A 24,172-nucleotide genomic window follows, 5' to 3' on the forward strand; every position below is an offset into this window, starting at 1 on the left:
ACTGCTGCCACTGCTACAAGAGCAGGGGTTTATTCACTTACACCTTAGAAATTCCAAATCTCCCCAAAGCAACTTCGCCCAAAAGTGAGCCAGTTTGTTTTTAAATTACCAGATTTATTGAATATTTCACTATTTTGTGGTGGGATTTGAACTAATGAACTTGAGGTTTCCAGTCTAGTATTACATCCACCAAGCCAATCATCAGGGTTTGGTGCAACCAACCAGTATTTTCCCCAGTGGTCATTCTTCAATGCAACCCTAGATTGTGCATGTTGGCAAGTTGTCGAAATGCACCACAGCTAAGCCTGGCCCTGGCCCTGTCCCCGCCCGATGTCTATACATGTGTATTTTCCACCAGGGGCGGGCAACCTGGCTAATATCTTCTTCTTTAGCTGCAGGATACTCAGGTACAATAAGAGGTGAGATCAGCCAACTCAGAATTGGGTGGAGAGGGAGTGCATTTCTTAAACAGATGGTCATTAATCTCAATGAATTTTAAATATTCCTAATTCGATGAACAGGTAGCAAATTAAATAATTTGTTTAAACTGATATTCTAATCGCCACAGGTTAAAGGTAGTTTCTGCAATGACCTTAACAGTTTATATTCGTAGTGATCATAAGACTATTACTTGAGCCCCAGTACTAGAAGGCAGAGATCTGCAGTCCAGCATGAAACAATACCTTCAAAAGAGAGGAGAAAGAATTGGAGGGGAAAGCAGATTTACAGAACTTAGTCTTGGTGATAACTTCAGAATTTGAAAACAAATATAAAAATATTTTTTATCTGAGTTACACAATCAAAGCAGGAAAGCAGAACTGAAATTTATGTTGCAATAGGTCATCGCCCTCAATAGATTTGAATAAATACCAACTCCTCAGACGGTCGAAGAACTCTCTCTCGAACACTTCGAGTTAAACAGACTCTTGCTCGTTTTGGCACACAAATGTCAGACTGCTTGATACCTCAGACAACATCATCAAACAGAAACATTGGACTTAGGGCAAAGCAGGTAACAAATTCAAACCTTTACCTCCAGAAAGCCAAGAGAGAATTAACAGCTGCATTTTCACTTAAATGGAAGGACTAACTAAAAATGCAAATTGCCTGGCTGTCTGGATTAAACAGGACACAGACAATGGTAAAGGGTGGGAAACATCAGCAATTGTTATGGTAACAATCACTATTACAATAACTTGATCGTGTTATGATATTTGGCTGCATACTTTTGCCTTTCTACCTTTTGAAAGAAGCTTATATTTGTGTTCTTTCCACAGGCATTCATGTACTATTGAAGGACACCTTGAACATTTTGAGCTTTGAAAAGAGGTCAGTTTGTAACTTTTTTAAAGAGAGTATGCAGCCATATTTTCTTAAAATAAAATAACTAAATCTTATACTGGGTTGGTTTAACTAATCCTTTTTTGGACAAAGAGAATTGGAAAGGAATGCGTCTCTTAGAAAAAGGCAACACTGAAACCACACGGTAAAAGAGAGTTGAGCTTAATGAGGTGAGGGCTGAGAGATTCTGTACATGAGCATGCCCAAAGAGGGCAGGAGGATCGCCACACTCTGCCCAAATTCAAATTTCCAAATGTGATTTTGAAAAGGTTAAAAACACGCAGTCTTTTGAGGCATTGTTTGCAATCTGTTATCTGTAGGTACTTGCTAATGGCGTGTATAAAAAATGCAACTTCACCCAGTTAATGGCTTTGTTTCAAGTTCCAAAACCTCTCTTTTGGTCATAAGTTGTCTATTTTCTCTTATTTCATCTGATCCATCCAACATTATTCCATATTCCATTCAAAAGTGGTTCAGTGCAAAGTATTTGGAGAGAAAAATTTGTTTTCATCTGCAAAATGGTACTATTAACAGCTTTCACTTAGCACACAACTTTCAAAGTTACTTGTTCCCATTTCATTCTCACTCACATTTCACTTCTTCAACTGAATCTCATTATCTTTGGGTATTTCACAGTGACAACAGTATGACCACAATTGTTATTAAACATTACACTCTCCACGTGTACCCACTTCCCTCTAACCTGATGCAGAACTCAAACTCTCAAAAAGACACAACACAGTTCAATAAAACAGGATAAATGTAGGCCATAGCTCTAAAGGACAACTCCTCTGAGGGTGTCTGTACTTTTTAAACTACTGAAAAGTTTAAGGAGAAAAACACATCAGTTTTCCTATAAAGCCTCTCAAAAATTAGATGTCTGAACATTATGTTGCAGTTTTAAAGATGATGGGATTAAGCTTTCTTCTTCACCAATTTTATTGGGGTAAGTAGGCAAGTGTGTACTGTGCCCTCCTGCCAACACCTACACCTGCAGTGCAGTAACCCGCCTCATTGCAGCAGGTGCTGTCAGAAGAGGCTCCCTGTCACAAAGTCAAGTGCGCCAGCACATGCAAAGTGGCATCACAATCAGATGTGAATGCCTGTCTAGCCCTTGTGTAGAAAGGTTCTTCAGTATGCTACAAAAACAGACTTAAATTTATACAGCACTTATCAGAATCTCAGGGTGCCCCAATTCACTATACAATTAAGGAAATAATTTTTGAAGGGTAGTCACTATTGCAAGGTAAGAAAAGCGGCAGCTAAATAGCACACAGCAAGGGTCCACTTACAGCAATGTGATCATTGCTGGTGGTGTGAAAAACCAACATTACCTGTTTGTCCAAACATGCTCAATATGCACCAATTATTTCCAAAGACTTTAGAATAATCCATCCAGTCAGGGTCTGACCCGAGGGGTGGATCCCAAGCTGCCCCCATTTGCTGCAAGGTCACCAGCAGCTACTATGCAATGTCCAGCATGCTGCTGGGACACTAAGTCAGCTCTGGCCTGAAACAAGAGACATCTACAGTAGTGAGCTGTGAGGTGGTGACATTGAATGAAGCCAGTCCAGCTCAAACTTCAGCAGTCAAGGATGAGGGGAGTGCTGGGCTGCATCGTACCCATCTAAGGATGATGTCTGTCCTAAGGGTTCCTTTCTCTTTACCCAAACCAGCTATTTCATAATCCCTCACTACTTCTGCATTGGCAAAGGTTGCTGATGGATCGAAATGCCTTTAACACTCTATAGAGGCTGTCTAAAGCTTTGACTCCTGCTTATGACATTTCCTTTTAATTGTTTCCAAACCTTTAAATTGAACTTGTGGTTAGTTTTCTTCTCTGAGCACTGTGCCATCCCTGGATCAATTCCTAGCCTACGCACAAAGTAGTGAATCATTATACAAATGGAATTAGATGGGAAAATGGAGTGCTATGTGCGCTTGGGCTGGATTTTGCCTGCAGGTTCATCCAGAATCCTGCCATCAGGATGAAACGTGGGTCAGAAGTCCTCCTTGGGAAACACTGATTGCGATTTTCCCCCAGAATGGCCAATTAGTAGCCAGAGAACAGGTTCGCTGTCCAGTTAAGGATGGTGTGCAGGCCCTCAAATCTGGAGGTCTTCCAGCTTTAAAGGAGCAGCAGGATGTCTTGGCAAGTTAGTGAGGGAGAGGGCATTTCAAACTGGAGGCACCTCTCACCAACCTTTTTCAAATTTTCCATTAAAAAAGGCCTTTGCAACCTCTATAGGTCAGCCTGCGGCTGTTGCTGCATCCAAGCAGGCAGGTAGACTGCCTAGAGCATCGTTTCCCCACTCCACCACACCTCTCCGCAACCCCCCCCACCCACCCCACCCCCCCCCCACCTCACCCCCCCCCCACCAACCCCCTCACCTCAGCCCCCCCACCTACGCCCCACTCCCACCACACCCCCACCCCCACCCCCCCACCCCCCCCACCATCATCTTGCCCAATTCTCCCACTTTGGATAATTATCTGTTCTTTTACATCTCTTATTTGCCTTTCCTCCTGTCCCACCTTCTTTACCAACAAAACTGCCCTGGAATGATTCCTACATGAAAGGCAAGCTTTACACTAAATACAACTTGTTTCAAAAAGGTTAGGACATTAAATCATCACAAAACTAAACAAAATCATCAAGGTTATGGGTTTACACTTTCTGTCATCATGTAACCTGAATGAGAAGAACTAGGGCAACATCTTCCCCCCACCCCCCCCCGTCGAGGGGTAAGTGCGGGAGCAGAAGCAGGCGGGCGGCCTTCCGATTGGTGCCCCCCCGATCGGAGGCCATGCCAAGTGCTGCTTCAGGGGGATCGGCTCTGACTGAAAACTTCAAATAAGGGTGATAAAAAAAAATTCCCTGCCATGTCCTGTCATGTGACACGGTCACAGGAGTTGGGACATGTCCAGAAGTTGAATTGAAACATCTGGTAAAATTTTAAACACCTTCATGAAACCTCATCCCGCCCGTGGAGGAGGGTTTCATGTGTTTTTCCGAAGCCCACCTGGGCTCCCGGCCTGCCCGCCAACCTTAAGGTTGGACGGGGCGGGTCCGCTAATTGTTTTAATTGGTTTTTTTTGACGGCCTCAATAGGCCGGTGATGGTTTGGCAGCCGAGCAGCCGATTCGGCTGGGCACCTGCTGAATTGCAATTCTAAATGACACGGGACGCACGCTCAACGTACCCCCGCCTCATTTTACGCGTCGGCGAGCAGGTCCCTCCCCTGCTTGCTGACTGGAAGATGCTGCCCCTAAAATATATAATGCTTTGCAACAACACAATAAATCAGTGCCATATATTGTACGATACAAGGTTCGATATCCTCTCACCCTTGTCTGCCCTCTCGTGTGGTGTAAAGGATTCCACGGCACTATTTTGAAGAAGAGTAGGGGAGTTCTCCCCAGTGTCTTAGTCATTATTAATTCCTCAGTCAACATCACTAAAAAAAAAATTATCAGATCATCATCTTATTGCTTTTGTGGGAGCCTGCTGTACATAAATTGGCTGCCATGTTTCCTGCATAAAAACAGTGACTATGCTTCAAAAAGTACTTCATTGGCTGTGGGATTTACTGGGGTCATGAAAGGCGCTATGCAAATGCAAGTTCTTTCTTTCTAAGGCAAGAAATCAGGCACATTCTGACTGACGTATAGGAAATTTGACCCAACCAAAATGCACTTCATTGCTACGCATACGTTTGTACTGCTACATACTTAATCGCACCACATATATCACCAACATATCTATCACCAACATATCTATCACCACGTATATCACCAACTGATATCATCCTTCCAGGACCGACCCCATGATCCCCTGTGAAGATCGAAGGTGGAGATCAAGAAATCGCGAGCAGTGGTGAGGGGAAGGGACACCATATCATTTATATTTTGGGTGAATATTCCAAAGCTCTAACAATAGTGCTGCCATGTCTGATTGGCTGGAATCGGCTCAGAATACATTTAGCTCCATCCTGCTTTGATGTGGAACATACATACTTTGGTACCCTTTCAAACAATTTTGCTTGATTGTAACATCTGCCAGGTTAGCAAAGTGGGGCATTTGTAAGCCAAAAATGAGCAAACAGTGTCGAATGCCCTGGGGGTGCAAAGCACACCAGCGAGCACCTGAAAGAAAAAGCTGTGCCAATGTTTCCGGTTCTTAGGTACTGCCTGACCTGCTGTGCAGAGCCAACATTTCTTTCTCTTTTATAGATTTTCAGTTAGCAAACCTTCTGTGAGCTGTAGGGGAAGCTAAAACACAAAAATGTGGAAGTGTTCTGAAATCTTTCAAAAGGTCAAAATGCGACAATTGTACACTGAAGAAAACCTGCAGCATTTTGGGAACTTGATTTTGATCAGTTTCCGAACCCATGCAGTTCCTTAAGTTTTAAAACAGTAAAGGACGTTTTTTTTTAAAGCTTGGTTCACTTTTCAACGGGCAAGGCTGAATGAGGAGAATTGGAGCACCAGGTTGGAAGATTTGGAAAAAATCAGATGACAGGAGTGAAGGTTAATAAAACATGGGAAAGAAGTGTGGAAAGACAAATATTTAGAAGAGAGTAGGTTGCGACTGCTCCTAAATGAGACAGGATGCAACGCTCACTGCCTGATAGAACTCTAACCTGGATAATGGCCACATTCACAGAAAGCCAAACAGTCTTCACTCAAGAAGTGTGAGGTGATGCCCTAGGGCAGGACAAACAAGGTGCGGGAATACACGATGAATGGTAGGACCCTAGGAAGTACCGAGGATCAGAGGGACCTTGGTGTGCATGTCCACCGTCCCTTAAGGTAGAGGGACAGGTAGATAAAGTGGTTAAGAAGGTATATGGGATACTTGCCTTTAGTAGCCGAGGCATAGAATATAAGAGCAGGGAGGTTATGCTGGAATTGTATAAAACGCTAGTTAAGCCACAGCTAGAGTATTGCGTGCAGTTCTGGAATCTGCATTACAGGAAGGATGTGATTGCAGATTGCAGGAGATTTACCAGGATGTTGCCTGGGCTGGAGTGTTTTAGTAATGAGGAGAGACTGGATAAACTGGGTTATTTTCCTCGGAGCAGGTGAGATTGAGGGGTGACATGATTGAGGTGTATAAAATGATGAGGGTCATAGATAGGATAGACAGGAAGGAACTTTTCGCCTTGGTGGACGGATCAATAACCAGGGTGCATAGATTTAAGGTAAGGGGCAGGAGGTTTAGAGGGAATATTTGGAAGAATGTTTTCACCCAGAGAGTGCTGAGAATCTGGAACTCACTGCCTGAAAGGGTGGTAGAGGTAGAAACCCTCATAACATTTAAGAAGTATTTGGATGTGCACTTGCGATGCCATGGCATACAAGGCTATGGGCTTAGTGCTGGAAAATGGGATTAGAATAGTTAGGTACTTGTTTGACCAGTGCATACTCAATGGGCTGAAGGGCCTTTTTCTGTGCTGTAGACCTCTATGACTCTACTCTCTAAGACAAGGAGGGGAAGAGGACTAGGGAGAGCTAGAGCATACTGCCCTAGGAGGACAGCACACGAATGAGAGAAAACTAACATGGTTGCATTGCCTTGACAGAGAGTGCCACTCGGCAGCTAGGGAGCATAAATATACAACTGGCACAGAGTGTGAGACACAGAGCACCGCTAAGCAACCACAGAGTGAAAAGTCACCACAGAATCATAGAATGGTTACAGCACAGAAGGAGACCATTCGGCCAGTTGTATCCATGCCAGCTCTCTGCAAAAGCAACTCAATTTGTCCCATTCCCTGGATCAGCTTCAGGTCTGGATGGGATGTACTCCAGCTTGCTGAGGGAAATAATGATGAAAATTGCAGAGATGGTTGCCTTAATCTTCCAAAGCTCCTTAGATACAGGGGAGTGGTGCCAGAGGACTAGAGAATTATAAATATTTCATCCCTGTTCAAAACTGGGGCTAAGGATAAAGGAAAGGCCACAAATAGAGCATATGTCAAATTCTGGGCACCCAAGTATGTGGAGGACAGAAAAGGTTTATGAGAATTGTTCGAGGGATGAGGGATTTCCAAAACGGAATTAGGTAAGAACATAAAAGGGGAAAAATTGCAGGGAATATATAGCGAGTAGGACTAGCTGGATGCTGTTGCAGTGAGCTGGCACGAACCCAATGGGTCAAATGGCCTCCTTCGTGTAAGCCTTCTACGATTCCAATTTCCACCAGGATTCTCTTCTGCTGAGTTTTGAATATTTAAAGGTAGTGTTATAAGGGGGTGGCAAAAATTCAATAGTTAAATTTCTTCCAATGCAGAGGATTAGAAATTATGCATTGCTCTTCTTGCCAGTCGTGATTTCTTGTCAAAATTATTATTTCCTACATTAATTATCAATCTTCATGTTCTTATTGACAATAGACTAACTTTCTTTTTCCTGTTACATGAAATCTACAAGATAACTCAAAACTCATTCTGAGTCTTGATGGCATATTCTAGAGACTCCTATCATTGCAGTACATAATTACGAAAAATTGCCACACAAACCACAAAAACTTCTACAGGTAAAAAGTGACATTTTTGAATATATTTCACTGTGCATAAACCTTCAAGTGATCTTTCATTGTAAAAGCAATTGAACATTTAGAAACGGTAAGGGTAATGGCAGATTTGGGCAGAAGCAGCATGAGTGCCCTTTTATGACTTGTGTTGTTTGAGCTGAAATGCACACGTGTAATAATCAGTGGAAGAGCTTGTGCGCAGAACTCAACAGAGCTGCAAGAGGTTATAATATGATTGAGGTGCACACAGGAAAGGGGAGAACGTACACAATTGTGTACTTTGTACATAGGAGCGCACATGATAAATCATGAACTCAAAGCCCATGTAGTTCAGGCCTGCCTGTTACGACACAGCTTATGGTAAATGCTGAACTGTTCAAATTCCAGAGGGAAACTTGAAACAACGGTCACAACACATTTTCAATTTGTATAAATTTGGAGATGTATGCCTTGAATTCAGTAGTAATAGGACCACCAAGACTTAAAGGATTTTATAAAACTAGGTTAAACATTTATTAATAAGAAAAATGATTTTAAATACATGCAGAGATCTACAAATTATTACTATGATAATTTCTACATCCCCTAATCAACCTAACTCCAAGTTACACTTTTGTTAAGGCAACAGTAAGACACATAGATTTTAAAAGGCCCAGGAAGAGAAACATGATACCCTGAGCAAGTGGCTTTCCAAGTGAGTTTTCTTGACTTCAGTCCTTTGAAGACACCAGCTTGAGGCATAGATGCTGAAGGCGTTTCCACACTTGTAATATCTTAAGCTGCTTTCCCTTATGCACAAAACTTGCTCCTTCTTTATACAAAACGTCTTCTTTGAATGCAAATGCCCATTGTTTCACTACGGCCAGGATTTTCCCCTCGACGATTTGGGGGCGGGGCCCGCTCGCCGAGGGGAAAATGACGCGGGATGATGTCAGGAGGAACCCCCAACGTCGTCCCGGTCCCTTTAAATTTTTAGCAAGGTGGGCGGACGGCAAAATCAGCTGTCCGCTCGCTGACCTGTCAATGGCCAATTGAGGCCATTGACAGGCTAATTAAGATGATTAAAGACCCTGCCCGTCCAAGCTTAAGGCTGGCGGGCAGGTCAGGAGCCCCAGCGGGCTCCTGATTATTCACGAAACTTCATCCACTGGCGGGATGAAGTTTCATGTCCAGTTTTAAAAAAAATTAATAAACTTTATGTGTTTCTTATTAACATGTCCCATCTTGTGTGCCACTGTCACGTGAGGGGGATATATTAATAATTTTAATATTTCTCTATTTTTTAAACTTTGCTTACCTGTCAGTAAACACCCTGAGACGGCACTTTGCCTCAGGGAGCAGTGCACTCTTTTGCGCACATGCGCGAAAGAGCGCACTTTGACAGATGGGGAATCCCTCCCCCACCCCACCCCGCACAGGAAGCTCTCTGTTGGGCAGGCCGCTGGGCAGGCCTTAATTGGCCCGCCCATTCAAAATGGCGGCGGGCCCTGTTTCGGTGGCGGGGTCCGCCCACTATCCGAGGGCAAAATTCTGCCCTATGTCTTTGGACTTTATATCCCTAATAATGAAACCTTCTCATAGCATTAAGTTTTACCAGTAATCTTTGGGAAAAATAAACTCATGTTTCTAAACTTCACCTGGCTAGATGACACATTTCGCCTCTCCTTTAAAAACATGGTCTGGTTTATTTCAAAATGCAGATGTTCCCTTGACACTCATGTATCCAAACATCTACATGCTTATCTAATTAACATTTATTACAATGAAAACATCTTTTCGAATGTCACTTCTACCCTCAGCACCTTCCTTTTTATTCTGAGAAAAAACTTGCTGGAAATTCCACTTACTCCTCCTCTTCCCTGACTACCCACCTTCCTTTCACTTTCCCACTTTCTATCCTTTTCTGATTTAAAAGGGTGACGATAAATGGTTTAGCTCTATGAACTAAACTCATACTCATTAGCTATCTCTGCTGCTTGTCTTACTGTTTGAACCCTCTGTTCCTCCACATCAGTTCTCATTACAGAAGGAATTGAATCTTTAAATTCTTCCAAAATAATTACTTCTCCAAGAACTGCACATGTTGCCTCTATTTCCAATGCCTGTATCCAGTGGTCAAATTACTTTGTTTTACTCTTTCAAACTCAATATAAGTTTGTCCAGACTGTTTTCTCATTTTCTTAAATTTCCGCCTGTATGCCTCAGGAACCAACTCATATGTGCTCAAAATGGCCTTTTTTGCCACATCATAATTCACCGACATTTCTTCTGACAGCAAAGCATATACCTCATGTGCTCCAACCACCAACCTGGATTGAAACAACAATGTCCAATTTCCCTGTGGCCATTCCATCTGTTCAGCTGTTTTCTCTTAATAAAATAAAGAATGCTTCAACATCTTTTTTCTTGAACTTTGGAAGAGCTTGTACAAATTTAAACATCTCCCCACTAGGTTTTAAGTTAAAGGTTAAAGTTAAAGAATCTGAGGTCTCTGTTTAACTTCCAGCCTTTTATGCTCATATGCCCTTTCTCGCTCCTTCCCTCTTTCTCTGCCTCTCTTTCTTTATCCTTCTCTCTTGCCTGGAATTCCAGTTCCAGCTTCCTTTCTTTCTCCTGTCTTTCTGCTTGCTCCCTTTTGAAATGCCCTTGCCTTTTCAGCTGCCTCTAGCTCAAGTTTTTTCAGTTCCTTTGCTTGTTCAAGTTTCTTCATTTGTAACTGAAGTCTCTCTACCCATGGTGGTTGACAGGGCCCTCAACCGTGTCCGGCCCATCTCCCGCGCATCCGCCCTCACATCTTCCTCTCCCTCCCAGAAACATGATAGGATCCCCCTTGTCCTCATTTATTACTCCACCAGCCTCCGCATTCAAAGGATCATCCTCTGCCATTTCCGCCAACTCCAGCATGATGCCACCACCAAACACATCTTCCCTTCAACCCCCTCCCAGCGGCATTCCGTAGGGATCGCTCCCTCCGGGACACCCTGGTCCACTCCTCCATCACCCCCTACACCTCAACCCCCTCCCACGGCACCTTCCCATGCAACCACAGAAGATGCAACACCTGCCCCTTTACTTCCCCTCTCCTCACCGTCCAAGGGCCCAAACACTCCTTTCAAGTGAAGCAGCATTTCACTTGCACTTCCCTCATTTTAGTCTATTGCATTCGCTGCTCCTAATGTGGTTTCCTCTACATTGGAGAGACCAAACGCAGATTGGGTGACCGCTTTGCGGAACACCTTCGGTCAGTCCGCAAGCATTACCCAGACCTCCCTGTCGCTTGCCATTTCAACACTCCACCCTGCTCTCAAGCCCACATGTCTGTCCTTGACCTGCTGCATTGTTCCCATGCAAATTGGAGGAACAGCACCTCATCTTCTGACTAGGCACTTTACAGCCTTCCGGACTGAATACTGAGTTCAACAATTTTAGATCATGAACTCTCTCCTCCATCCCCACCACTTTCCGATCCCCCTTTTTACCATTAATTTACATAGATTTTTATTTTCCCACCTATTTCCATTATTTTTAAATGTATTTCCATCCATTGTTTTATCTCTACCTTTTAGCCTATTTCAATCCCTTCCCCCCACCCCACCCCCACTAGGGCTATCTGTACCATGCTCGTCCTGCTTTCTACCCTTAATGTCACCTATTAGCACATTCCTTAGATAACCTTCAACATCTCCTTTTGTCTGTGACATCTTTTGGTTATATCCACCTGTCACTGGCCCTCTATCCAGCTCTACCTGTCCCACCTCCCACCCCCTTAAACCAGCTTATATTTCACCTCTTTTCTATTTTTCCTTAGTTCTGTTGAAGAGTCATACGGACTCGAAACGTTAACTGTGTTCCTCTCCGCAGATGCTGTCAGACCTGCTAAGTTTTTCCAGGTATTTTTATTTTTATTTTGGATTTCCAGCATCCGCAATTTTTTGCTTTTATTTCTCTACCTCCAGCTGTGACTCACGAGGGGCAGGTATCACTTCCAACTTTACATGCTGTGCTATACCTTCAATTATATCTGCTTTCTGAGCCCCTGCAGGTAACCCCAATTGCATTTTACCACCAAGTCCAGTAACTTATCTTTAATTACCTTTTGTAAACTGGCCAAATTTATAACTTCAACTCCCAAACGAATTCTGAGGAACTGCCAAAGCCATATTGCAGTCTCACCACTGCAAAAAACCTCACCCCAACTCCTGAATTCAAAGTGCTTCTTGTACTTATAACCTTATGATTCACCATCTCTAAAAGAATCAAGGAGTTTCAAATATATCCCACAAAGAGCCCCCAAATATGTTATGACACAGCCAGTGGTAAATGCTGAGCTGTTCAAATCTCAAAGTTTACCATTAATTTACATAGATTTTTATTTTCCCACCTATTTCCATTATTTTTAAATGTATTTCCATCCATTGTTTTATCTCTACCTTTTAGCCTATTTCAATCCCTTCCCCCCACCCCACCCCCACTAGGGCTATCTGTACCATGCTCGTCCTGCTTTCTACCCTTAATGTCACCTATTAGCACATTCCTTAGATAACCTTCAACATCTCCTTTTGTCTGTGACATCTTTTGGTTATATCCACCTGTCACTGGCCCTCTATCCAGCTCTACCTGTCCCACCTCCCACCCCCTTAAACCAGCTTATATTTCACCTCTTTTCTATTTGAGAGGGAAACTTGAAACAACTGTCACAACTCAATTTCAATTTGTATAAATTTGGAGATGTGTGCCTTGAATTCAGTAGTAACAGGACGGCCAAGTCTTATAGGTTTTTGTAAAAATGGGTTAAACATTTATTAATAAGAGAACTGATTTTAAATACATATATAGTTCTACAAATTGTTACTATGATAACTTCTAAATCCTCTAATCAATCTGACTCCCAGTTACACTTTCGTAAGGCAACAGTAAAATACATATATTTTAAAAGACCCAGGCAAAGAAACGGGATACCCTGAACAAGTGGCTTTCCAGGTGAGTTTTCTTAACGTCAGTCCTTTGAAGACAGCAGCTTGAGGCATGGATGCTGAAGGCTTTTTTTACACTTGTAAGATCTTGAAAATGCTTTCCCTTACAGACAGCCCTTACTCCTTCTTTATACATCTCTTCCTCTTTGAATGTAAATACCCATTGTTTCACTATGTCTTTGGACTTTATATCCCTGATAATAAAACGCTCTTAAAGCACTAAGTTTTGTCAGTAATCTTTGGGAAAAATAAACACACTGTTTCTAAACTTCACCTGGCTAGGTGACACATGTCAACCCTCCTTTGAAAACAATATAGTCTGGTTTATTTCAAAATGCCAATGTTCCCTTGACACCCATGTTTCTAAACATCCCCATATTTATCTAATTAACATTTTAAACTTAACCTCTCTTCTTAGATCAGACCCAGACAGACAGATACACACACACACAAACAAATTATTATATCTTCTTGACACTGCCTAAACCCCAGAGTGTATTGAATTCTTGAAGCATTTCATAAACATTGAAGAAATTAAGCTACTGAGGACAGCTGAGATCAGTTTGGCAACTGTTTTGTGTTTTGTCATGAAGCATGTGTGATAGCCAACCAGGATCAATAACAGACTATCAACCATTAATGGTACAATTTGAATGGCAATATTATTGGGTCTGATATCACTGGATGCTGCAACAGGATGCATCATTTGAATGGTGTTGATCGAATTTGAGAAGCTCTGAGTAATGTAGCGCACATACTTTCAGTTCTTGTGTGTTCATTTCTGAGAATATTGACCATGCTGAAGTGGAATGAAGGCGATATTGGACCAGGTGCCCATTGACTTCAATACAAATAAATCTCATGGACAGGTGTATAATGGGGCAGCCAATTATCAACTGTTTTGCACACCCACTGAAGTTAAAGTTCTGTTCTCACGCCCTGTCACCACCGCCACACACTTCCCAAAACCCATGCGTGTTAACCCATGACACTCATGCTCTACACCCAACCCACATAACTGCTCATACCCTCCCTGCCAACCCATATCCTGCTACCCACTCACATGTTCCCTCTTACCCTCCATATAACCTATGCCCATGTACCTAATCCCCATGGCCCCTCATACCCTCCATGCCAACCTTTGCCAGTCTATCCACACCCATGGCCCTTTACAGCCCCTATATCAAAGCTGTGCCAACTCATGTTTACCCATGCCCCCACCCACCAATCTTTGCCCTTACATCTGTGATGCTAACTCACCCAGTATCCACTATTGCAAGACCTCAGGGCACATGTTGAGATTAAATAAAATAAAGTATCTATTGCAGCCTTTACTATATAGAGAAATAAACACACATTCATAAAAACCCATTTACTACATTTACATTCCTTCAACTACATAATGCATTATAGCAACAATTATTTCACTCAAGTGCATAATCTCTTTTAACAACATGTACTGGAATGCATAGTCACACTCAAAGGTTCTACAAGCACTTGCAGTGGTCAATCAAACTGAAATGGCAGGCACCCCACAGTGATAAGGGATGGTTGTGATATCAGTCATGCAGCACTAATACAGTAATGGAAGCCCTCAGATTTATGTCAACAGACAGAGTTAAATAGCAAACAACATTTTTTTTAAGCACTCACATTTTTTTTCAAAGATTTAAAGGGCAGGACTTTTAAATGCCTCGACAGCTTGACAGCTCCTCTTGACAGGTCTGTTAACAGTTCCAAGAGCTTGACAGTTAATGAGTTCATACACTTTTCTTGCACATTCATGCCTAATTTTAACAATTCCAATGGGCACCTGACCTTTCACAAAGGCAGCCCAGGACCATCTCCAAAGGGGTAACTTATTTCCAAATGCATACCCCAGCTATCCAAAGGACTCCACAAGGGTCAGATCGGCTTCTACCAAATCTAAACTGCACATTTCATGTTTCAGACAGCCAGGTCACCAAGATTACACAGGAGGACTGATTTACATAAAGGCAGCTACCTCCGCAAAATGTGCATGCAGGAGTTCTGGCCCAACCCCATTCCCCCCCACCCCATGAAAACGGTGGGTGCCGTGTTCAGGGGTGGGGCTTCTGGAATCGGGAGTCTTCCACCATTCTCTGTTGTGGTTGGTGAAAATCCAGGCCAAAATGTTTGTTTTCGATTGTCTACCAATTTTGAAACTAAGAATAAAGGAAACATTAAAGTGCACTGAAGCATAAAAATATTATAATAGTAGGTTTGTTATGCTCAGAAGATTACACATTTCTCTTAGTTAGTCAACAGGTCAACCTTGCCTAGCTAGGGAAAAGGTAGAAGACCATTTAATCACTGACGTTTGTTCAAGTAAGGCATTGTTAAAGAACACTAAAAACAGAATATCAGTCAATGTAGGTCTGCCTGTCTTTTAAAAAAGTAAACTAAATTTAAGCAAACTTCTTTTACACTGTACAATTTGTGGTAACTGGGCCTGCCCTTTTAAACTAAATGTTAGCAATAAAGACCGGAAAATTATAGTTCCATGGCTCTCTACATCAACACAGCTAGCTGTCAGTGTATGCCATAGTTTGGTCAAATATATGTGGTGCCCTAGTTATACAATGGTCTAACTCCGAATTATTCAGATACAACCCAGAACTTTTCCTTCCCTCCACCACCTACAATTCTTCTTCTGATCGAAGACTAAGACAGGCAGAAACCAATGGAACTGAAAGATTTTCTCTCAGTAATGAACATATAGCTGTCATTACTCTGATAGGGTATGTTGAATATAAAACAATGCAGCTTAAATCACTCACTTTTCTTTTTAATCTTGCCGATTTAGAAATGGCTTTGAATGAAACAGAAAGCTTTTCCAACTATTCAAACACCACAGTGCAAGACAAGTGTGTGCCAGACCGTGAAATTAGCCAGGTGGTTTTCTCAGTGCTATACACCATCCTCCTCATTGTTGGCCTTCTGATGAACAGCCTGGCCATTTGGGTGTTCTTTCAAATACCAAGCAAATCAAACTTCATCGTGTACCTTAAGAACATAGTCATCGCTGACCTGCTGATGACACTGACATTTCCATTTAAAATAGTCATCGAGTCAAGCTTCAGAACATCCGGACTTCAAGTCTTTGTGTGCCAAGTCAGCTCGGTCATATTTTACTCGACTATGTATATAAGCATTATATTTTTTGGGCTGATAAGTGCTGACCGTTACCAGAAGGCAGCAAAACCGTTTGGCCATTCTCGAACATGCAGACCCAGAACTGCAATGATTCTCTCAGCAACCATATGGCTGTGTATGTTTATCTTAGTGCTGCCCAATATGGTACTCTACAAGGGGAAAACCATGCCAAAAAATGAGCGCAAATGCTCCTCTATGAAGACTAAACTGGGCTTAAAATGGCACGAAATGGTCAACTTCATCTGCCAGATCATATTCTGGAGTAACTTGATATTAATAGTTGTATGCTATTTTCTGATAACTAGAGAGCTTTATAAATCCTATCGGAAAACAAGAGGCAGTTCTAAGCAATCCAAGAAAGTCAATTTCAATGTATTTCTTGTGCTGGCTGTGTTCTTTGTGTGCTTTGTTCCCTTTCATTTTGCCAGAATCCCATACACACTTAGTCAGACACGAGACGCCTATCAGTGCTCCACGAAGGTTGCCCTTTACTACATAAAGGAGAGCACACTGAGCTTGTCAGCATTAAATGCATGTCTTGATCCGTTAATTTATTTTTTTCTGTGTAGGTCATTCAGGAACATGTTATTTGCAAAGCTGAACAATTGCACAGAGCAACTGCCAAAAAAGCAGAAACATGTGAACTCATCGAGCATGGACACTTCACTCTAGGTTACAAATTAACATTATACCTACCCAATACCAAACATTCTCTCTCCTCATTTCATCATAAGGCATGGGAAACATGGTGCAAGAATTACAATGTTGTAAAATAAGTTATATAATTCCCACTTCACATATACACAGTATGTTTAATTCATGTAAAGTTCTATGGGGTTTGGGGATATTTTATTATGTTGAACACACTATATAAATACTCGCATCTGTTCCGATGATGCTACCTTCAAAAACAGTTTCCTTCGCCTCCGTCGCATCTGCTCCGATGATGCTACCTTCAAAAACAGTTCCTCTGACATGTCCTCCTTCTTCCTTGACCGAGGTTTTCCACCCACGGTCATTGACAGGACCCTCAACCGTGTCCGGGCCATCTCCCGTGCATCCGCCCTCATGCCTTCTCCTCCCTCCCAGAAACAAGATAGGGTCCCCCTTGTCCTCACTTATCACCCCACCAGCCTCCGCATTCAAACGATCATCCTCCGCCATTTCCGCCAACTCCAGCATGATGCCACCACCAAACACATCTTCCCTTCACCTTCCCTATCAGCATTCCATAGGGATCGCTCCCTCCGGGACACCCTGGTCCACTCCTCCATCACCCCCTACTCCTCAACCCCCTCCTATGGCACCACCCCATGCCCACGCAAAAGATGCAACACCTGCCCCTTCACTTCCTCTCTCCTCACCATCCAAGGGCCCAAACACTCCTTTAAATTGAAGCAGCATTTCACTTACATTTCCCCCAACTTAGTCTACTGCATTCGTTGCTCCCAATGTGGTCTCCTCTACATTGGAGAGACCAAACGTAAACTGGGCGACCGCTTTGCAGAACACCTGCGGTCTGTCCGCAAGAATGACCCAAACCTCCCTATCGCTTGCCATTTTAACACTCCACCCTGCTCTCTTGCCCACATGTCTGTCCTTGGCTTGCTGCATTGCTCCAGTGAAGCCCAACGCAAACTGGAGGAACAACACCTCATCTTCCGACTAGGCACTTTACAGCCTTCCGGACTGAATATTGAATTCAACAACTTTAGGTCTTGAGCTCCCTCCCCCATCCCCACCCCCTTTCTGTTTCCCCCTTCCTTTTTTTCCAATAAATTATATAGATTTTTCTTTTCCCACCTATTTCCATTATTTTTAAATATTTTAAAATCTTTTATGCTCTCCCCACCCCCATTAGAGCTATACCTTGAGTGCCCTACCATCCATTCTTAATTAGCACATTCGTTTAGATAATATCACCAACTTTAACACCTATGTGTTCTTTTGTTCTATTGTTGTTGACATCTTTTGATGATCTGCTTCTATCACTGCTTGTTTGTCCCTACAACCACACCAACCCCCTCCACTTCTCTCTCTCTCTCTCCGCCCCCTCCACACACCTTAAACCAGCTTATCTTTCAACTCTTTCTTGGACTCGAACTCAAGTTCTGTCGAAGGGTCATGAGGACTCGAAACATCAACTCTTTTCTTCTCCGCCGATGCTGCCAGACCTGCTGAGTTTTTCCAGGTAATTCTGTTTTTGTTTTCTATATAAATACTTGTTGTTTACGGCAGGAAAGAGCATTAAGTGCTGATACAACAACAAATTGCATTTGTGTAGCACATTTAATTTAATAAAACTTCCCAAGGTTCTTCACAGGGAAACACTTGACCAGGAGATGTTGGAACAGTATAGGTGGACTTGATGCCTTTTGTGATTTCTACAATCTTATGAAACGTATAAAGTAAATCCATACACTTACGTTTTTCTCTCTTGCTTGCTTTTTTTGATGATAAACTGCTTCCATGTTCAAGATAGTCAATGACATACATACCAGCCTATGGAGTTATTTTCTACATCAAGTCTACAGCACAGAAACAAGCCATTTGGCCAAGCTGATCTATGCCAGACTTTATGCTCCATGTGTGTATCCTCCCAACTTCCGTCCATCAACATTGCAATATTTTCAGGTAGCTCAACTGAAATCAGAACCTCTGTGTTTCAAGGAATGTGTATGGGTTTAGAGAAGGAATTCCAGATAGTAGTGCTGGCAGAATGGTTGGTGGATTGAAGGGGCAGTGGATGTGCAGATAACCAGGGATTTAGAGGCCGTAATTATACATGCAAAGGTGAAGGGTTGGAGGATCACACAGGAAAGCCGAGGGGGCTTTTCATAAATGAGATAAAAAGCAGCAAGAAAGGTGAGTGAGACTTGTTCTGAACAAGCTTGTGGAGCCTGGGAGGTCAGAAGGCAAGTGTTTGAGGATTTGAATCCAGAGGCAAGAAAAGTATGAATCAAGGTAGTGAGGAAAATATCAAAAAGGTGAAAGGAAGCAGTGTCACTAATGAGCAGACTCTGGGTTTGAAACTCGGCTCAGAATCAAATAGGATACCAAGGCCAAGAACCATTTTGCTTCAGCCCAAATCAGCAATCAGAAATTGGAATGGAATAGGATAGGATTATGGAATTTTTGAAGGGTGTTAAATAGCATAACTTTTCTTTGGTCCTCTCAATGTTCTAAATTATCCACAACTTGATATCAGACATGCAAGCTTATATGTATATATATATATGTCAGGATTTTAATGGTACTTACATAATTCTCTTGCATGTAGTCCCACAATGTCCATTGGCACAGTCGGAAAAATTATCAGAGACCTTGCAAAATGCAATCTCGCCTTTGCTTATCTTTGTGTCATCAGCAAACTTGGAAATATGGTTCTCTGCCCCATCATTTAAGTCATTAATAAATACAGAGAATAGGTGATATGCAGAATGGTGCATAGATTCAATAGCTCATTCAGCTGTCGCCAATTTCAGCCAAGTGCCAAGTGGCTACAAGGCAAGGGGGATGAGGAACTTAGCCGAGGTGCCTCGGGTAGCAGACTATATGCGGATCCATTGGTAGGTCTATACCCTGAAGATAGCATGAGAGAACAGGAGAAGATGGGGACAAAAACTCTCAGGTGCCAGTCAAAGTCACCTTGGTTGGGGCTTTGAATTTAAAGAAAAGGCATCTAATTATAAAGTAAGGTTATAATCTATTATAATATATATAATAAGCTCAACAAAACCTGTGCAGCTAATATGCACGTCACCGTTCATTATGGAATCAACTTTTCAATCTACTCTCATATCAATTCATAAGCATAAAATGAAATGCACAGATTCTCCAAAAGCAAGGAAGTATAAGGTTCAATTCACCCAGCGTGCAGTTTAGAGATATAGGGGGCAATTTTAACTTAACCCTTCTGTTGGGTAACTGAATTTACTCTCCGCGAAAGTAAGATAGCTTGAGATGGCTTGGTGTTTAGTCAGCATTCCGCCCAAATTCATGGGAATAATGCCCAATGTGTTAGGTTAAAATGACCCCCATAGGTATGAGACTATAGTGGTGTTCACCAAGTCATCTAAGCTGCACGATGGGTGAATTGAACCATATAGTGCTTCCTTGCCAATTAGGAATATTGTTATCTGTAGATGTTATTCATTGTTATCGTTAGATGAACTGGATTGGAAAGTGTATTTAATAGTTAACAGCGATAAACAGATTTCCTAAAGAGTGCAGCTCCCTGCTTGCAGCAGAAGAATGGTGAACTTTACATGGAGATGATATGCCTGGACAACAGAAATTTGACATCAGTATCTGCTGCTGCTTTACACTGGCCTAAACACATCTGATCTGATAGTAACCTCAAACCTATATCCCACCTACCCCCAATATCCTATCATCCCCTTGCTTACCAAGAATCTATCCACCCTCTGTCTTAAAAATACTCAAAGACTCTGCTTCCACTGCCTTTTCATGAAGGGAGTTCCAAAGACTCATGACCCTCAGAGAAAAAAATTTCTCCTCATCTCCATTTTAAATGGATCACCCCTTATTTTTAAACAGTGAAACATTTACAACCTTCCAGTCCTTTGGCAGCAGCCCCATATGAAACGAGTTTTGGAAGATTATATCCAGATTCTACACAAATTCCATCCTTGCTTCCCTCAACAACCTAGGATGCATTTCAACTGGAAGGGGTGACTTTTCGACTCTGAAGGCTGCCAAGCTTGCTTGTAACTCTGAACATTTCGTATTGCATCAAATATTGCTACTGCCTCCCACATTATTGCTACATTGACAGCATCCTATTCTCTAGTTAAGGTGCAAAGTACTCATTTAATGCCTCCGCCGAGCCCTCTGCTGCCACAGGAATGTGCTCCAACCTTCCCTTGACTACAATTTTACTATTTATATACAAAGGATTTTTGGATTCCCTTTTAAATCAACTGTGGATTTATTCTCATACTCTCTTTGCCCTTCTTAAATCTTCCCTACTTTCTACATTGAATTAGGTTTTCTGAATTGTGAATTTTACATGCATCATAAGGCACCTTTTCCTGTTTATGCAGCTGTTGATAAAGCCCAGGATGCCATATGCTTTATTAACTGCACTCTCAAGTTATCCTGCCACCTTCAATGATTTATGCACAGAAAACCCAGGCACCTCTGCTCTTGTACTCCTTTAGAATCATACCCTTTATTTTAAATTGTCTCTGCATTCTTCCAATCAAAATGAATCACTTCACACTTCTCAGTATTAAATTTTGCCCGTCACTTGTTCGCCCATTCCTCCAACTCGACTGCGCCCTTTGAAGTTCAAAACTATCCTCCCCATGTTATGCAATACTTTCATATGCAAACTTTTGAAACCATGCCCTGTACAAGATCTAGGGAAAAGAGCACGCTGTCCTAACAGCAATCCCGGGGCATCCCACATCAACCTTCCTCCTGTCCATAAAACAACCATTTGCTCTTTGTTTCCTGTCACTCAGTCAATTTCATATCCACGTTGCTCCTGTCCCTTTTATTCCATAAGCTCCATCTTTGCTCACAAGTCTGTTGTGCGGCACTTTGTCAAATAATAATAAAAGAGAAACGCTCGCCTGTCCCCTGCTGATAAAATCCCCTGTAGTCTGTAAAAACATTTACCGTTGCAAAACACAGAAGAATAAAGGTGCACAAATGGGTTGCACATCTGTTGTACAAAGACCAATTGTCTAACTCGCAGCCAGTGAGTGGAAAACTTTAATAAATAACTCACACTGTAGGATCAGCAAGCGCCAGTGCTATGATACTGTAAATAGGAAAGAGATGCACTTCCAACTTTGCTATTTGTTACCACTGGACAAGCCTGATCCCAGGATTGATAGATCCTAACTTTTATTTGTTAGTTTAGATACGTGGAGAGTGGCTACTAAGCAGTGTCACAGAAGTCAAGTAAAACATTTATTTAACAAGAAAAGATGAACTATACCTCATTACTCCTTCACCCACAACCATAGTTTTATAGATATATATGGATTTGTAAGGAGTTACAAAAGCTATCTTATACTATAATGTTCACAGTAAGTGCACTGTCCATGTAAACCAATAGGCACCCTGTGGTCAGACAAGCCACACTCTGAAGCCAGCTGACAGATGTCATTGCAGACAGATGCTATGAATCTCGCATAAGCTCCCCACCAGGCGCATGAGCCAACCAGTCTCACTGAGCTCCATCTTTCACATGAGGGTTTCAAATATCCACACTCCAAGAACTCGCTTTGGAATCATCTCCCAAACTGACGCTTTCTCTCAGACGCCTTCCGCAAGGGTTCACCTCCAGGGTTTCGAATTCTCCTTCGGATGTTCCTCTTCCCTGGATCACCACATGCATTCAAGCTTTCTTTCACACACTCTACTCTCACAGATTCAGCCATCAACAGTACCCCACTGCTTCATATGCCCATAGCAAAGAGTTACAGACCTTCAGCCAGTTTATTGGACCTTTTGGCCTCTCGCTTTAACTCTGTTTCCTGCAGCTTTTCTTTCTTTAAGCTCGAAGCCTTCCTCTGCTCCTCACTCTGAACTTCACTTAACAGAACCTTTTCCAAGTTTCTGTTCTTCCTTTGACTTGGGACTTCCTCCTGCTCCACTCCCATGGATTTTGGGGAATTTTTCTTTAGCTTGGGACTTGCTATCTGTCCCTTTGCTCCAGTCTCAGTCTGCAGCCACTCTCAGCTGAACTCAAACTGCTCTCTCTTTACATAAGAACATAAGAAATAGGAACAGGAGTAGACCATTCGGCCCCTTGAGCCTGCTCCGCCATCAATAGTTTAAGTAAGTTATATTTGTATTTGTGGGTGTTAAGAATGAGTTTTAGCTTTAAAGTTTAAGTTTGATTTGTATTTCAGTATTTGTGTGTTAAGAAAATGTCAAGTTGAGTTTTACTTTAAATGGTGCCTGCATTTCTAATGAGTTTTTTTACAACTGTTGAAGAGAAGTTAAAGCAAACACAAGAGTAGAAAAAGCTGTGCTGATCCCTATAAACAGGGGCCCAGACAGGGAGACACACACGTGTGCCCGCGCACACATACACACACACAAAACTAAAGTGGCTGATGATCTTTTGATTCAATTTCCACATTGCCATATAACCACGATAACCTTTGATTCCCTTGCCTAACAAGAATCTACCTACCTCTGCATTAAAAATATTCAATGACCACACTTCCACTGCCTTCTGAGGCAGAGCGTTTCAAAATCGTACAATCCTCAAAGAAAAAAATTCCCCTAATTTCTGTCCTAAAGGGCGAACCTTAATTTTAAAGGGGTGCCCCTAGTTCGGGACTCACCCACAAGAGGAAACATCCTTTCCATGTCCACCTTGTCAAGGCCGTTCAGGATTTCGTATACTTCACCCTCACTCTTCTAAACTCCAGTGGAAACAAGCCCAGTCTGTCCAACCTTTCCTCATAACACAACCCACTCATTCCAGGTATCAATCTGGTAAACCTCCTTTGAACTGCCTCCAATGCATTTACATCTTTTCTTAAATAAGGAGACCAAAACTGCACACAGTATTCAAGGTGCGGTCTCACCAATGCCCTGTATAACTGAAGCATAACATCTTTACTTTTATGTTCGCTCCCTCTCGTAAGAAAGGATAGCATTCCATTAGCCTTCTTAATTACTTGCTGCACCTGCATACTAACTTTCTGTGACTCATGTACTAGAACACCTAGGTCCCTCTGCACCTCAGAATTATGCAGCCATTCTCCATTTAAGAAATCCTCTGCTTTTTTGTTCTTCCTGCCAAACTGAACAACTTCATATTTTCTCACATTAAACTCCATTTGCCAGGTCTTTGCCACTTTAGTTTTGTGTGTGTGTGTGTGTGTGTGTGTGCGCGGGCACACGTGTGTGTCTCCCTGTCTGGGCCCCTGTTTATAGGGATCAGCACAGCTTTTTCTACTCTTGTGTTTGCTTTAACTTCTCTTCAACAGTTGTAAAAACACTCATTAGAAACGCAGGCACCATTTAAAGTAAAACTCAACTTGACCTTTTCTTAACACACAAATACTGAAATACAAATCAAACTTAAACTTTAAAGCTAAAACTCATTCTTAACACCCACAAATACAAATATAACTTACTTAAACTATCT

The 24,172-nt window shown here is 42.2% G+C and overlaps 2 protein-coding genes across 2 annotated transcripts in view; one reads left to right on the top strand and one right to left on the bottom strand.

The window, feature by feature from the left end:
* Positions 1 to 24,172, bottom strand: part of LOC121270800 (mediator of RNA polymerase II transcription subunit 12-like protein) — a 604,195-nt gene that overhangs the window by 173,680 nt on the left and 406,343 nt on the right. The window lies entirely within an intron of this gene.
* LOC121270831 (P2Y purinoceptor 12-like) lies at positions 896 to 16,991 on the top strand. The gene is made up of 4 exons (XM_041176314.1): positions 896 to 1,012; positions 1,278 to 1,329; positions 7,777 to 7,882; positions 15,680 to 16,991. Exon 4 carries the CDS (start codon positions 15,682 to 15,684, stop codon positions 16,699 to 16,701), a length of 1,020 nt encoding a protein of 339 aa, XP_041032248.1. The 5' UTR covers positions 896 to 1,012; positions 1,278 to 1,329; positions 7,777 to 7,882; positions 15,680 to 15,681; the 3' UTR covers positions 16,702 to 16,991.

The sequence above is a fragment of the Carcharodon carcharias genome, chromosome 2, assembly GCF_017639515.1.
Source record: "Carcharodon carcharias isolate sCarCar2 chromosome 2, sCarCar2.pri, whole genome shotgun sequence".
In the NCBI taxonomy this organism is placed as follows: Eukaryota; Metazoa; Chordata; class Chondrichthyes; order Lamniformes; family Lamnidae; genus Carcharodon; species Carcharodon carcharias.

Coding starts and splice junctions, on each gene's coding strand:
- LOC121270831 (XM_041176314.1), top strand. CDS start 15,682: ATGGCTTTGAATGAAACAGAAAGCTTTTCCAACTATTCAAACACCACA.